The 16,621-nt window shown below is 35.9% G+C and overlaps 1 protein-coding gene across 4 annotated transcripts in view; it reads right to left on the minus strand.

The window, feature by feature from the left end:
- The window catches only part of SCN9A (sodium voltage-gated channel alpha subunit 9), an 84,094-nt gene that overhangs the window by 51,579 nt on the left and 15,894 nt on the right, over positions 1-16,621 (minus strand). For 2 of the 4 annotated variants that reach the window (XM_060106755.1, XM_060106752.1), the window contains exons 8-15: positions 15,297-15,438; positions 13,017-13,223; positions 11,003-11,290; positions 8,847-9,218; positions 5,947-6,076; positions 4,513-4,751; positions 2,317-2,490; positions 994-1,350 (exon numbers count right to left, since the gene is read on the minus strand). In XM_060106755.1, coding sequence (XP_059962738.1) covers positions 994-1,350; positions 2,317-2,490; positions 4,513-4,751; positions 5,947-6,076; positions 8,847-9,218; positions 11,003-11,290; positions 13,017-13,223; positions 15,297-15,438 — 1,909 coding nt within the window. The remainder of the gene's footprint in view (positions 1-993; positions 1,351-2,316; positions 2,491-4,512; positions 4,752-5,946; positions 6,077-8,846; positions 9,219-11,002; positions 11,291-13,016; positions 13,224-15,296; positions 15,439-16,621) is intronic. The other 2 variants (XM_060106753.1, XM_060106754.1) reach the window with 1 other exon arrangement.

A 16,621-nucleotide genomic window follows, 5' to 3' on the forward strand; every position in this document is an offset into this window, starting at 1 on the left:
GCTAGGTTGACCAACTAAACCAAACCAACATGGTGGCTTTGAAAATTGAATTGACTCATTGAAGAGCATCTTATCCCAATTATCTCCTGCCTCTAAGCTTGAAAATTCCTACCAACAGGTACGTATAAGAAAGAAGGAAACAGTGAAGGCGTACAAGCTAGGAAAACACTAATGGAGAAGCAGATCACTTGTAAAAGAGATGCTATAGAGCAGTGGTGGGCAAACTTTTTCTGTAAAAGGGCCCGATAATAAATTATTTAGGTTTTGTAGGACAAAGAATCTCTATGGAGACTACTCAGACCTGTTTGTGCAGAGTAAAACAGACAAAGACAATATGTAAATGAATGAGCATGTCCGTGTTTCAATAAATTTTGCTTATGGAAACTGAAATTTGAATTTCATATAATTTCCATGTGCCAAAAAATATTTTTCTTTATATTTTTTTAACAATTTAAAAATGTAAAAAACATTTCAGTTTTGCAGGGCTATGCAAAAACAAGCAGTGTGTGGGATTTGGCCCATGGGCCATATTGTTTGCTGATACTTGTTATAGGTGCTAGTCTTATATGTGACTTTAACAGAGCAGGACTAGTCCTTCCATTTGCCTTGTTCCATTATAACTTCATTTTTGTTATTGTTAATTTAATCATATTCTATTTACTAGTATAGCTTCACATTTGAATCAACACTTAAGAGACATGAAAACCACAGATGTAATTCATATGACATCACTATCAAAATGAAAGAATAAAATAGAAAACTTTCCATTAAAATAAATATTGTGAAAAATATAAATATAGGTTATCTGGCACAAAAAGGAAGACAATATTTCATTTTCTTTTCTGTTCTTCACTGAATTAAAATAGTCAATATTCCATTATAATTAACAGTTTTAGATCTAATTAATTGTATAATTATAAAAGTAACTGATCATATCATCATGTAACAATTTTCTATGGAGAATTTAAAATGTATGAACATCAGATTACATACCACCAGGTTTCCAATGACCATGACCATCATGTAAACAATAAGGCACATGGCTTGACCGGCGACCTCCATGCAGTCCCACATAGTCTCTATCCACTCTCCACACAGCACTCGGAACACAATCAGGAAGGAGTGGAAGAAGTCGTTCATGTGCCAGCGTGGGAGTGTGCAGTCTTCATTGATCTTACAGACACATTCTTTGTAGCTCTTACCAAAGAGCTGCATGCCGACCACAGCAAAAATGAAGACGATGATGGCCAACACCAAGGTGAGGTTACCCAGAGCCCCCACTGAGTTACCAATGATCTTGATCAGCATGTTCAGTGTTGGCCAAGATTTTGCCAACTTGAAAACTCGGAGCTAAAAGTCAACACAAAGCTTAATATTAATTTTTATGAAAAAGTTCTCAATGTTTCCAATCTTGAATTTTGTTCCAAAATTTAGTTCTAAAATATTGTCATTATTACCTAGCTAAAATCGATTATTTCTACTTTTCATTTTCATCTACTCTCAATATTCCTGTTATTTTGTTATACTTGCCACCATATAATTACCACGCAAATTTTGAAGGAACTGTAATTTTAGTTCAGGATTGTTATAGAACCTCTATCAGATATTATATCCTTTAAATTGAAAATTTATCCTTAATTCTATTTTCTGGTACTTTCATAATTTTTTTCATGCTGACATAGGGAGGAAGCCTAACATGTTAGAGGAAAAAAGCATTAGGAAGTCTTTACTTTTTAATTTTTAAAATTTTTTTTTTGAGATACGAGGGCCTCTCACTGTTGTGGTCTCTCCCGTTGCGGAGCACAGGCTCCGGACGCGCAGGCTCAGTGGCCATGGCTCACGGGACCAGCCGCTCCGCGGCATGTGGGATCTCCCCAGACCGGGGCACGAACCTGTGTCCCCTGCATCGGCAGGCGGACTCTCAACCATGGCGCCACCAGGGAAGCCCACTTTTTAATATTTTTGATATCAGAGAACAATTTTGAGGGTATAATCTTTAATTATCAAATCTACAAAGTAATGAACATATTATAATGGTTGAAATTCTATAAACCATAAGCTTATTGCGATATAAATCATCACCCTACAATTATACTAGCATACAACTGAATATGTCTTCAAGGTCCTAAAATTAAGATATCTCTGTGATTTTGAGCTCTAAGTGCATGTTACTGAATGGGCTTTATTTTACTAGATATTGAGACCTAATCTTGTCTGTTGATTCAAGCCTCCAAAAGTTTTAAATAATAATAATGCAAAACCAAAGAAACACCCCTTTATATATAGAATATAATGGTAAGGTTGGTTTATATTTACCAGTCTGAATGATCGTAGAACTGACAATCCTTCCACATCTGCTAGAAAAAGCTCCACTAAGCTTAAAGTCACAATAAGACTGTCAAAAATATTCCATCCTACTTGGAAGTACTCATATGGATCCATGGCAATTAGTTTTAAAACCATTTCAGCTGCAAAGATGCCAGTAAAGACCTACATGAAAAATATAATATTTTCTAGTATTATTAGAAGGAATGGAATCAAGCTGACGATAATAATGACTATATGTTTAGCATTTACTGTGTTTCAGACAATGTGCTAGATACTTTATAAACATATTATTATTTCAATCAATCCTACAAACCAAGTATCACTAGTCCTATAGCTCTAATACAAGCATCGAAGGGTTATGAAGCTCTAACTCACCTATCAGCTCGCATCACCTTTAGACAGCAACATAGAAAAGCATACTAAAATTTCAGATAAATAAAATCTTTGAAAATTAACACAGGCAATCTTTGCAAAACAAGTTTTGTGGGTCAACAAGTTATTCTGGAAGATAATATAAAGGAAACAGACTGATACAAAAATTTGGAGCCAGTCTTTTTTTCTGGTCTGACTACTCTTAGGGTAATAAGGAACAAGTTGACTCACTCTTTAAAGATTTATCAGTAAAGGAAAAAGTATTTAATTGATACAGTAGCAGCTAAAGTAAGACTTCCAAAGTTTTGACTGAAAAGTGCATCACAAAACATCATTAATTCATGACATGGCATCAAAGGACTCATTTAAAAAGGCAACAGTGAAAGACTTATGAATCATTCGGGTACAATTTGATTCAAAGAAACTGAGCAAAGAAGGTTCAAAGGGAAATAGCTCTATAACTGCGTGAGTTATTTTTAAAATAATGCAGCATCAAGAAGACTAGCAGGAAGCACCCAGACTTGGGATTGTAGCTATAGACAAGAAACATGGTGAGTCTTTTTTGGATTCACAGTGATGCAGTCAACTCAGTAAGAAGGTACTGATTTTCATGATCTGGACCTCTACCAACAATTAGAAACTAGACGGTCCTGCCTTTTTCCAGTGAGGAATAGAAAGAAGAATGCTAACTTAGAGCACATGAGTTTTAAACATCCTGACTGGGAATATTCATAAGAAATTTTAGAGAGACGATCAACTCAGAAACACTCTTTGACTTCAAAGACCAAGTGGTTTGGGACCACGGCAAAAGTAAAATTATCTCATACAGACATTTGCAAAGACGTCCAGAGTCTCTCATGATTTATGAAGAGTCATAAGTTGGGACCTTTTGGCTGTGAAATAGTACTTCTGCCTGGTTCATGCAGATTGTTGGAAACTAGCACTTTCTATTTGCCATAAGGCATTAATTAACTTGAGTGTGATCAACTCTGCACATTAAAGAGCATCAACTTTCCTACTAGAATCCTCCTAGTCTGCCCTTATGTCTTCTGTGTCCAGTTTAATCATTCTGGTTTCTAAATATTCTTGTTCTTAAGGCTTGTTTCTGCTGATTCATTGAAAGCATGATGGTGATGACGACAATAGGTTTGATTTGTTGAGTACTTACTATATGCCAGGATGATAAGCAGAAAGTGTTTATTCCTCTCAATAATATGATATATAAAATATCATTATCATTATATTAATGAATTATTATTATTTTATAAATAAAGTATTATAATCACATAAATGAGAAAATTAAAGATTATAAATATTAAAACATTTTCCCAAGGTCATATAACCAGTAAGAGGCAAAACCAGGATTCAAACTCAGGACTTTGGGTCTCCAAAGGTCTAGATTCTTTACCTATTATGTCAAAACAAAGTATCCATAGCTTTTCTGAAAACATGTAGGGTATGTACTCACAAGGAAGCTGCAGTGTAATTATAAAATGGGTAAGGAAGTATCAAATTTTCAAAGTGTTGCTACTAAGAGACATGCCAGCAGAAAAACAGAACACACTATCAACTCCCAAGATGTGACTCGTTATGGAAATAGTATTGTTATTTATAGGCCTCAATATTACTGCAAAATTATTTTAAAATAGTAACTATCACCAGAAACTTGACTCTGTACAATGATTCATACTGTGAATTCTGGAGATGCCTAATTACCTAGCTAAATATCCATCTGACTTCAAAAAAAGAAACAACAATCATGACAAACAAAAAGAGCAGCTCTGGGAACATAACCCACATTAAGAGACTTACCAAATTTCCCACAGTGAGCACGTTTTTGAATTCATCAGTCATTGGGTGATGTTCCATAGCCATGAACAGTGTGTTTAAAACTATGCAAATGGTAATAGCAAGATCTACAAAAGGATCCATTACAATAAAATAGATAAGTTTTTTGAATTTTATCCAATATGGAGAGCAATTCCAGATCAAGAATGTGTGTGCAAATCTGTACCACCAAGGTGGACATTTTTGTCTGGACTCCTCGAGTTCTGGGAGGAAAAACAACAGAGAACACCAAGTCAATCATTTGCTTATTGTATACTTTTTATTCCTCACCAGATACAAATCAGCAGTATACTTTAACACTGAAACAAGTCTTCTGTTTAGACTTTGCAAATTTAACAGTACTGTTTCTATGAAAGCATAGCATGTTACAGAAAAATCTTATATCACACGTTCATTTACTAGATCAACCAAGGAGAAGGCAGTGAAATTAATGAATGAGAGCAGATATGGATATCTCTGAGAGAAACATATACTTAACATATGACAGTAAACAAGAGAATTGATGTTTTCTTAATGGAGATATGTATATTTTTAAGATAAATGTATGTATATCAGTATACATACTTTCCCCTGTGTCCTTAACCCATTACAACAATAACACACCTCTACTCTCTCCAGGAAAAGCTCTTGTTAGTTCACAGGTGAAAACAATCCCAGAACCAAGAGACTGGAAACAATTTATAGAGTGACTCATGCAATAGGCACTAAACACCATTAGCCCATTTAGTTCTCATCATATATTTAGGAGGTGGGTGAAAACTTTGGGCCCATCATGGGTATGTCGGGGGATGAGGTGGTAGCCCATGGACAAGGTAAGACCTGGGGCACATTGTGGGGAGAGAAGATGGGAGTCAACACATTTTTTAAATTGCCACCCTTTGACCAACCACTACTATTCACATCATATTCTCTGAACTGCTTTCTCTAATTCCTTTGGATCACAATCTTAACAGACATCATGTCCCATATTACCATTTTGCAATTTTATAGAAGGTGCTCAGAGGCAGCAATTTATAAACACCTGGAAGTTTGTATTATTTTCTCACATTTCAGAAAGATGATCAATTCCAAGAGACTAGATAAAGTTTTGAAGAATACATAGTGAGAGAACCACACAGGCCTGGGTTAACCTCCTTTTCTTCATTTAGTACCATAAAGCTATCTATCTTTGAAAGGCATATCACCCAAAGCCTGTCTTTAATCACAAATAACTTTATCCACTTTTTAAGCACATAAAGACAATTCCTTTAGTGTCCATTGGTTAGCCTTACCATTGTTTATAACCATTTTATATTCTTTGAATTGTTTCTAAGAACTTGTTACATCTATTTAAGGCTCACTAGGACTTACCTGAATTTTGTTAAAAATCTGTATGGTAAAGAGAATATTATTCCGTACCTTCTACAGTGTTTGTTAATATGCTTGCCCTACTCATTGCCCTTTGTCTGAGATTGGGATCATTCAACATATCCTCAGAAAGGAGGTAAGAACTGGAACGTCTTTTCTTGTGTATTTGATGGTTTGTACCCTGAAAAAAAAAGATGATTAATTACAGTTTTAAGAATGGAATTCTAATAAATTGTAGGTAGAAAATAAAATCTTGCTCACAGAGTTGTAGTGAGTAATTAAAAGTAGAGTCTAGATTGTTGATTCGAATCATGGCTCTGCTACTTGCAGGCTGTGTATCATAGGAGAGTTACTTAACCTCTGTGACTCCGTTTCATATTGGTAAAATGAGGATAATCATAGCACTTGCCTTACAATCTTGCTATGAATATTAAATGAATTAGTACTTAGGAAATAAAAAATAAAATGAGTTGCTTTCATTGTTAAATTCACTATCATTATCTATCTTTCAGGGTATTTCCAATTTATTCAGATAGTTTTACTATGTAAGAATCCTACATGTAAACAGCTACACAATTGTTGTAAGTGGCGTGTGCGTAAAGGGGTAGAACCTGGATTTCTAGGTTAAATTAAATTTCTGTAATTATTCTTTGTTAAGGTTCAGCAATAACAGAGGCAACTGTAATGACTGTTTCTCACTGCCAAGGAAGATCTCATGAACTGCTCTGAGGCTATGAGGATAAATGATTCAGTTGGAAAAGGACAATTAAGACTGATGGAAACTGTAGCAAAATGGAGATATAAGCTCCATCTAAAAGAGGTGACCACTCTCCAGCTCTAAAGGATTGCTGCTATGCAGGAATATGAGCTCAGTCTTACCAGGTATACCCATTTTTATGTGAAGATGTCTTATTTCTAAATCTTAGCAACTAATTCAAAGTTAAAACACTATGCCAGTTCGGTGCAGGCCAACAATACACACACACACACACACACACATGCTCACACACATATATATACACACAAACAACTTATACAAGTCTACATTTATCATCTATCTATCTAGTTGTGTGTGGTATGTATGTACATGTGTATACACACAAACACACATACCATTCTACATATATATAGATATACAAATCTAGAGTTGTAAAGTTGTATGGTTGTTTAGATATAGTTATACTTGTACATATTAAAACATTGACAAACAGGCAAAAATATATGTATGTGTGTATGTATGCATGCATGTTTACGTGCAAAGACACACACACATAATGCAGGTGGCTTTATATAGAAATCTTTCTATAACCATGTTTTCTCTGATATACTCTCTAATTTACTGACTTCCCAGAAGCAGAGATTTCTTTTTCCCCCGAACAATCAGCTGTGTTGATTAAATAATTTGTTCTCCATGTAGACATGTCTCAGGTGTCAAGTTTAGATTATTTCTCATGCAATTTTTTTCATCTAAACTGTACATTATTCCACACTATTATGTTTTGCATTTCTATTGAATCTTAAAGTATCCACTAATTACTCAAGTTTTGTAGTTTTAGTTTCAGGATTTAGAGTGCTACTGATTTTTTCTGTGGGTAAAAATAAAGTATTAAATGAAACATTTCATTTAAAAATAGGAAATAATCTCCAAATCTGATACACATTATATAATCTTTTACAGGTAATACACATTGTTGAAAAGCAAAACACAACAAAGATCTGATTCTATGGAAATTTAACATGCTCGTTTGATAAGGAAAAATACCTTGACAGAGGGCTGAAGCTGTATCGTGCAAGCATAGAGGTCACAGGTGACCTAAAAGCACATGCATTCTTTCAAACCAAACGAAAATATGTGTGTGGCCATGGCTTTGATGAAACTTTATTCTCACTTGAAATACTACATTGTCTGCAACTATGAATTTATGAATAGGTAGCCCAAGTTCAAAGTCAAAGCCTTGCTGATACTGAGTAATGCAGTGTAACATAGTGAGTGGCCTTAAGAGGTTACCTAGATTCTCCATAAACCAGAAAGACTTTCAAGCCTCATCACACCCTTTTCTCAAACCACTCAATGACTCCTAAACTCTTGAAATTGTTGTTTTGGAAAGGTGTTTTGTTTTTGTCTTTATAATGTTTGCATTTCTGTATGTGTTTTGGATATTATGTTTTTATTCATAGATTCCAGATAAGAGAGTTTTGTTGTTTTTTAATGAAAACAGTAAGTTTCACTTATGTATGGGAAAAAGCACAGTTATTCTAAATTATTTCCAAGAAGCCTACCACACATTGGAGAGAAAGTATGGTGGTGAAAAGCCCAAGCTTTGAAATAGAGAGTCTCTGTTTGAACTTTAGGACTACCATTTATTAGCTGAGTGACCTTGCACAAACTGCTTTATTTCCCTGTGCCTCAGTTTCCCCATTTGTAAAACAGGAATAATAATATATCATCTCATAGGGCTGTTGTAAATACTAATGTGTCTGCTATTATTATTACTATTATTAATTATTAACAACTCAAATAAGATCCTTGCAATAAGGTATATATATTAAGTAGTGACTTGAAAAAAATAGCAGTAGGTGACAAATAATCCAAATTTCCTTAGAGACATGGGACTTATTATCAACTAATAAGATCAGCATTATCAATGCATTTTGTGCTGATATATAGATTTTTTATAAATTGTTTTCTAAGGGGATGATTCATAATCAAGTACAGTAACAGTAGATAAGTACCTTTTTTCAAAAATGGGGTTTTAAATATCTTGGAATTAGATACCTACAACAATAGTATGAAGAGTATGTTAATCAGTTAAAGGTGTGTTTCTAACATAAAAAGTATTGCAAGATGCAGAGGCATTCACAGGACCAGAGAGAAGAACCCTCCAGCAGAGAAACTGATGGATGCAAGAGTAAGGGCCGAGCCATGCCTGAGCTATTTAAAACGTCCTTACACTGTCATCAGAAGTTGCCTTATCTATTATCACCTCTGGAAGAAGCTGTCCATTGGGGAGCATGAGGGCTGAGGGTCCATCCACCAAGGAGACCACACCATTGCAGTCCACGGCGCTGAGCATCTTCCTGTTCACCGGCAGCACTGGGGGGGACCTACTGGCTTGGCTGATATTACTGCTGCGCCGCTCCCGAGGTCTGTGGGGCACGAACAGTGAGCCCCTTCTGCTCTCATTGTCTCCGAAGATGCTATGCTCATCGTCAGCAAATTCAGTCTCAGATCCAATATCTTTTCCTCGACCTTTGAAACTAAAAAGACTTGTTCTGCTGCTTCGCCTTGCAGAAAACAAGGAGCCATGAATGCTGAGTGGTGACTGCAGAAAAAATAAGAGATGACACGTATCTGCTGAAGCACCCCAAAACAGAAGTTCATTTCCCGTAACTTCCACTGAGACCACTGGCCTGAGGGCAGGTGGCTCTGTACAGGTTTAAATGAAACATATTTAAAAACAAAGAAATTCAGCAAAAAGACAAATTCTTCCAAATAAGGAATGAAGAGACTGGAAAAGTTCATCCTTTCAGGACCAGGTACATTATTTGTTGCTGTACTGCTCTCTACAGTTCTGGCCTAGAGTGATCTCTCCATTCATTCTGTACCATTCATGTTGCTATAAAGAACATATCACTTAAAGAAAGAATTTGGTATTGATGCCCGTTACTGAGCTTTTCATATATCAACCTATACATTCCATAAGTATTGAAACTTTCTTGAGGCCCAAGACCATGCTGTATGTATCTTTGCGTTCCATTGCTTGCAACTCTACCCTGCATGTTGAGGGCTTGGTTAAGGTGTGTTAAGAAAGACCTTTTGGGGGCCTCCCTGGTGGCGCAAGTGGTTGAGAGTCCGCCTGGCGATGCAGGGGATACGGGTTCGTGCCCTGGTCTGGGAGGATCCCATATGCCGCGGAGCGGCTGGGCCCGTGAGCCATGGCCGCTGAGCCTGCGCGTCCGGAGCCTGTGCTCCGCAACGGGGGAGGCCACAACAGTGAGAGGCCCGCATACCGCAAAAAAAAAAAAAAAAAAAAAAAAAAAAAAAGAAAGACCTTTTGGGACTTCCCTGGTGGTTCTGTGGTTAAGAATCCTCCTTTCAATGCAGGGGACATGGGTTCGATCCCTGATCAGGGAACTAGATCCCACATGCATGCCACAACTAAGAGTTCACATGCCACAACTACAGAGCCGGCGAGCCGCAACTAAGACCCAGCACAACCAAATAAATAAATAAATATTTTTTTTAAAAGACCTTTTAATACTAGTGGGTTTACAAAGTCATAAAATATTAGAACTTGGAAAAGAAGCTGCCCAGTACAAAAGAGGGGAAAAAAGTCCCATGTATATGACTCATGTCCAAGATAAACCATGTATATAGACCAAACTGCATATTCTTTGGAAGTATCTAATTGAATAAACATTAGTGCTTGCTATATACAGGACAAGGTGGTAGGCATAGTGAATAATGGGAAATGGGTATGACAGGGTCATTACCTTAAAACTAGCTTGGACTGCTCTTGTCATATTTCTTTTTATTGATATCACATGTATTCAAGTTCTGTCTCCCCAACCAGATTATGAAATCTTTGAAGGCAGGGACTTTTATAATTGTATGTATCTGGAAGGGTCTTACAGACTTAAGTAGTAGAAGATAGAAATTTTAAATGATGATGTAGATAAAAAGGATAGGAATTCTGCATGGGTAACTGAAGAACAGATTGGGAAGAGTGGAGAGGACAGAGGAATCTTTGTGGATGGGTGGCATCTAAGCTAATGGGTAAAGAATGGATGGTCCTATGCCAGGAGGCAAACAAGGAAGAAAATCATCCCACTTAGAGGAGACCATGTGTAACAAGTAATAAAGAAATGAAAATGTAGGGTATGTAGGTGAGAGTAAACAATCATGAGGGACTGAGGGTACACGAAGGTTGAGAAAGGTAGGACTGAGGTGAAGCCAGTCCATGGCATTGACAAGATGTGGGTCTTGTTCTGTAGTCAGTGGCTACAACAACAACTCACTCCTCTCCTGAGGTCCCTTCCCTCAGATAGAACACTTTGCTCTATGATGCCACCTCTGGTGATATGCATGTGACGGTGTCAGTGGTACCTGGTTAGGGGTAGACAATCTCTTTTCACGTGCTCGCCTATGACCTTCAACACCAAGGTGGAAACTTTTTCTCCTGATGCTCTCCTCGGATTCAGATTTGGACGATTTCTCATCATCTCCCTTTTCTTCCCCAATGGAGAGTTTCTTTTGATTCTTTTTCTTTCTTCTGTTTCTTCTTTCTTTAGCACTTTTAGAGCTCAGTTTGGATGTTTCGGAAGAACTCTTGGACAGGCCCATTATCCGGCTTCTCTCAATGCTTGTATATTCAGCTGCTGCCATTGCTATTGCCTGTTGCACCAAGAGGTCACACACACAGTGAATCATTTCCAAAGTCTGGGAAACCCTATTATGGGGCACCTGTTTACTACAAATTCAATTACACTGTTCATGTAATCACGTCCCTTGTAAGGGAAGTAATGTCGTTTTCTTTGCACTCTGAATAGAGAGCTTAGAAAATATATGTTTATTGCTTCTCCTGCATTGTAATAAAGCCATACTGTGCCTTGGAATTAAACTATTACACACTATTACTATATAGTAAATCAATTTAAGTAGTATATGTGGAATTTTAAATTGTATATGTAAAAGTTTTAATTTTAGGTAATTCTGGGTCATAAAACACATAAACCATGTAAAAGTTTTAATTTTAGGTAATTCTGGGTCATAAAACACATAAACCATGTAAAAGTTTTAATTTTAGGTAACTCTGGGTCATAAAACACATAAACCATGTGATAATTCATTTGTATATCATGTTCCGGTAATTAACTCAATATTATCAATAAATTCAGGTACAGCTATACTTTAATGAAGAATGAATTATTTGCAAATAAAATAAATTATTACAGAATAATATCTCAAGAAAATGAAAGAGCCTTTTAGGGGTTCTCTAGGAAATTCCTGGGATAGCCTAGTGCTACCCCTTTTATAAAAATTAAATTTTTATTATTAAAATAAAACAATCCTTGTAAAAATTTGGAAAATAAAGATATTGTGAATAAAAAACAAAAATCAGTCAGAAACCTACATCCTAGCAATAATTGGTGTTAACATTTCTTCCATTCTTTATATATATAATTTTTAAATTGTTTGTATCCTATATTCTATTTTGTATTCTACAACTTAATATATTGTTATATTAACACCTTTTCCTGCCATAATATTCTTAAAACACATCATTTTATGGCCGAATAATACTCCACGACACAAACATATCATAGTCCTCTTAACCATTTTCTAATTTTTGGAAATTTAAATGCTTTCTGATTTTTAATATTATTTAAATACTGTCTTGAACATCTTTCTGCTTCAAAGTTTCTTTGCATCACAGATTACTACCCTCCCCCAAATAGGTTAGATTGCTTGAAGAGATTTGCTAGGTCAAATCATCAAACACGTGTGGAATATTTGAAATTTTGGTTCTCTTAGTACAAGCCTCCTCAAACTTTTCCACTGAAGTACCCCTTTGGAGGGAGGAGTAAGAAGAAATCCTCAAGAATTTGTGACTTAACCTAAAGTGGCTACAATCGTAAGTATGATTTCCTTAACATCTCACATGTTATCTTAAAATCCTTGCAACACTAACCAAAACTGATGAACATTTTGCTTTCTACCCCACAGAGTATCTAACTTTAACATCAAATAATTTTCCCTAAACATTTGTGTACAATTGTTACTCTGGGGAAATACATCATATACATTCTGGGACTTTGCATAATGCCATACACACAGAGGAATTGTGAGTAACAGGTTTAGGAGGAAGAGTTTAGAACATTCTCCGTGCTGGAGTGAGCTGATTATGTGGGAAGGTGGAATGTGGCAGATGTCAGTTCTAACTCAATCCAGAATTGCTTCCTTTGACCATACCAGAATGAAAATTCAGTTTTCATTTATAAAAATGAAAGGAAACCAGGAAGGAAAATCTCCCGGGGAAGGCTGAGCATAGGCCACAGGGCTTCTGCTGTTTCCGCTGCTTTTCTACTTCTAGGAAGAATTTTAAATCAAATAACAATACCTCAGCTTCCTCTTGCTCTTTTTTAAGTCGATCTAACATCTGTTGAAATTCTAACTCTTTCTGCCTAGCTTCTTCGATGTTTGCCTGGTTCTGTTCTTCATAGGCCATGGCAACCACAGCCAGGATCAAGTTTATCAGATAAAAGGATCCCAGGAAAATCACCACAACAAAGAAGATCATGTAGGTTTTCCCAGCAGCACGCAGTGTCTAGGGAAAAATGGTAATTATTATTTTAATAACACAAAGGGTTTTTTTGGTAAATCATTTCAACTTGAATGGCATATTAGGTATGTAAATCGTACAGTTCTGTATACTCTCATGTTATCAAAAATATAAAGGAATAAAATTGTATCTTCACTGAAAACAATCAGTATTAAAATACACACTTTTTCAGTACAAAAGATATAGCAATTAATTAAGCTTGTACCGAAATTAAGTATGATTCTTGACTATTAGTAAGCATAACAATAACCCTGGATTTTTTCTCCCCTAATCTGAAAATTACTCAAAAACTAGCTGCTTTACTCATTTTCAAATTATAGGACTAGATAATTTCCATAGTATCATTTACTGATAAAATTATATCTTTAAGAAGTATTAATGATTATGTTAACACAAGGTAGATAGCCTTAATATATGAATTTATGCATCCATCTTTTATGTATCTTTAATTAACATTTATTAAAAATTTCTAACTGTGATACATGGTAAAAAATTCAAATGGTACAAACAGATATTAAATGAAAAATAAGTCTCTTTATTCTATCTCTGATGCATGGTAACTCAATTGCCTTTTCTATCAGTTACTGTTGTTACTGATTTCTTCTTTTGGATAAATTCTTTGTAGTGGAATTCTTAGGTCAACAGGTATATTCATTTTAATTTTCATAGAAATTGCCATGATATCTTCTCCAGTGGTTCCCAGAAATGTGTGAGAAAGTCTACCTCCCCACATCTAGTCAGACAGTATCTTTCCTTTGATCAACTTTTTGATTTTGGTCATTCCGACAAGTGAAAGTTATATGTCACTCCCGTTTTAATTTGCAGTAAAGGTGAGTATCTTTTTGCATACTTAAAAAGTCATTTGTATTTCTTTTTTTTCCTGTGAAGTAAGATTTTTATATAATTTCTACATTCATTTATAATATTCTCAGAAATTAAATAGACATAAAACAGGCCAAAAGAAGAATCTGTAGCAATTTGAGAAGGGATTCATTATTTTTTATAATATAGAATAATCATTTTTGGTCTCCTTCCTCTTGGGGTTGGGTACTGATAACATATAGGTGAAAAGATAGAGCCACAATCCCAAGAGGATCACATGTAAGTTAGAGAGATGTTCACATGAATGAATAATTCCAGGACAAGAGATGGATGCTATAAACTGAAGAACAGTCAAAGGGCATGGAGGTGTAGAAGAAGGAACAACTGAGTTGAGAGAGAAAATCTCAGAGACATGAATTGAGTCTTCCATTCTCATATTAGTTTGCTCAGGCTGCCATAACAAAATGCTATAAATTGGGTAACTTAAACAACAGTAATTTATTTTCTCAGTCCTAGAGGATTGAAATCCAAGATCAAAGTATTGGCAGGTTTGGTTTCTCCTGTGGTCTCTCCCCTTGGCTTGCGGATGGCTACCTTCTCACTGAGTCCTCACAAGGTATTTTCTCTGTGTGTGTGTGTATCTCTACTCATGTCCTAATGTTTCCTTCTTATAAGGACATCAGATAGGTTTAGGACCCACCCTAATGGCCTCATTTTAACTTAGTTACCTCTTTAAAGGCCCTAACTCTAAATATAGTCATTCTAAGGTACTGGGAGTTAGGACTTCAACATATGAATTTGGGGGAGATACTATTCAGTCCAGAACAACTGTACATGGGAGTGCACAAAATAAAGAACAGTGAGCACAGGAGAGCCTGGTGTTTAGGGCACTGCAGGCAGGGAGGCAAGTGTGGAAAGCACAGTGTGTGTAGGAGTGCTATGAGAGAACATTACAGTATATTTCTTGCTATTTACCTAGGACCCTGTGGGATGCTATATTCAGAAAGGGGGAAAGAGATCTAGAGATCAAAAAGCCCAGAAGAGTAAGAAAATAATTTATGATTTAAGAACTATCCATTCTAATAGTGCTAGAAATAGAACATGTCTAATTTTAGTACTAAGACAATAGTTTTCTCCATTCGAAATTGAATAAAACATCTCATATATAAAGCTGGTAAGGAACATACATCAGATTTTTGTGCAATGAATGCAATGAATGTTTCTCTTGGCACTCACCTGTTGGTAAAGGTTTTCCCAGTAATCCTGGGTCATTAGCCGAAACAAGGCTAAGAAGGCCCAGCTGAAAGTATCGAAGCTCGTGTAGCCATAATCAGGGTTCCTGCCAACCTTCACACAGGTGTACCCTTCTGGACACTGACTACATGTGAAAAAGGATATCACAGGTCAGAGTACCTTCAGGATGCAAGCTAAAGGGTACTACAGAGAAGTCGGAAACTCAAGGTTTCCTTTCCGGGGGACAATATTGAATAATGATTAAGAACACATTATTTGGAGTCAGCAAGAACTGGGTTTGAATCCCATCCTTACTTTTTACTAGTTGTTGACTTTGTCAAATTACTTAAATTCTCCAAGGCCCAGTTCCTTCTTTCTGTGAGACAAGATAATAATACCTACCTCCAAAGGTTAAGACTGTTATTAAGTTTAAAGAAGATAATGTATGCAAATTACCTCGCCTAGTTCCTGCACATAGAAAGCATTTAATAAATGGTAGCTTCTATTAGTATCATCATCAACATCAATCATTAAGACTTGGAAACTTTCACCAGATGTCATATAGTCGTTCTTGTACCCATAAAGATTGATATATAGGCCTCTAATAAAACTGTCTTCCCAAATTATTCTTGGGGTGAATTAGAATCAAGAACAGTCAATAGATAACAATTGTGTAAATGCATAGAGATTTCTAGTTTAAGACCTTTATTCTTTTTAAAATTAGTGGATTGGTATCTATGATGTCAAATAAACACAGTGTTCTGAAGTGTCTTTAGGAGCAGCAACCTTATCTTGTTTGTTTTTATGTTCCCAGTGTACCCAGAGCCTCCTCCTGGGCAGGGGGCAGTGCAAGAACAAAGGCCCTGCAGCAGAAATAGAGTCGGTGTGTGGGAGAAAGAACAAAATGGGTACTTACATAAATACGACATTCTTAAAATATCTTTACCCCAGTCCATGGGATCCTTTTGTTTAGAGTGGCCAAACTGTCACTGCATTCTGTCACCTATGAACCATACTTGATGGGAGAATGAGTATAATTTGGGGATGGAAAGAAAAGTTGATTTTTGTCACTCTTCTTCCCAGAAAGAAGAAAGGCTGGAAACTATCCATCCAACTTTTGGTGGGGTTTTTTGGAAGTAATTTTTTTCTACTTTCTTAGGATGTATATGATTTGTATCTTCTTTTAATTCAAGCACTATCTCAAAGTATTGCTTTCAAATGCATGGTATGCATTAACCATGAAAGTTTTAAACTTTGGACTCACTGTGGGACAAAATGAGTCAAAAACTGCCATGAAATATATGAAAATAATATAGGATCAAAGGTTC

The sequence above is a fragment of the Mesoplodon densirostris genome, chromosome 8 (assembly GCF_025265405.1).
Source record: "Mesoplodon densirostris isolate mMesDen1 chromosome 8, mMesDen1 primary haplotype, whole genome shotgun sequence".
Lineage (NCBI taxonomy): Eukaryota > Metazoa > Chordata > Mammalia > Artiodactyla > Ziphiidae > Mesoplodon > Mesoplodon densirostris.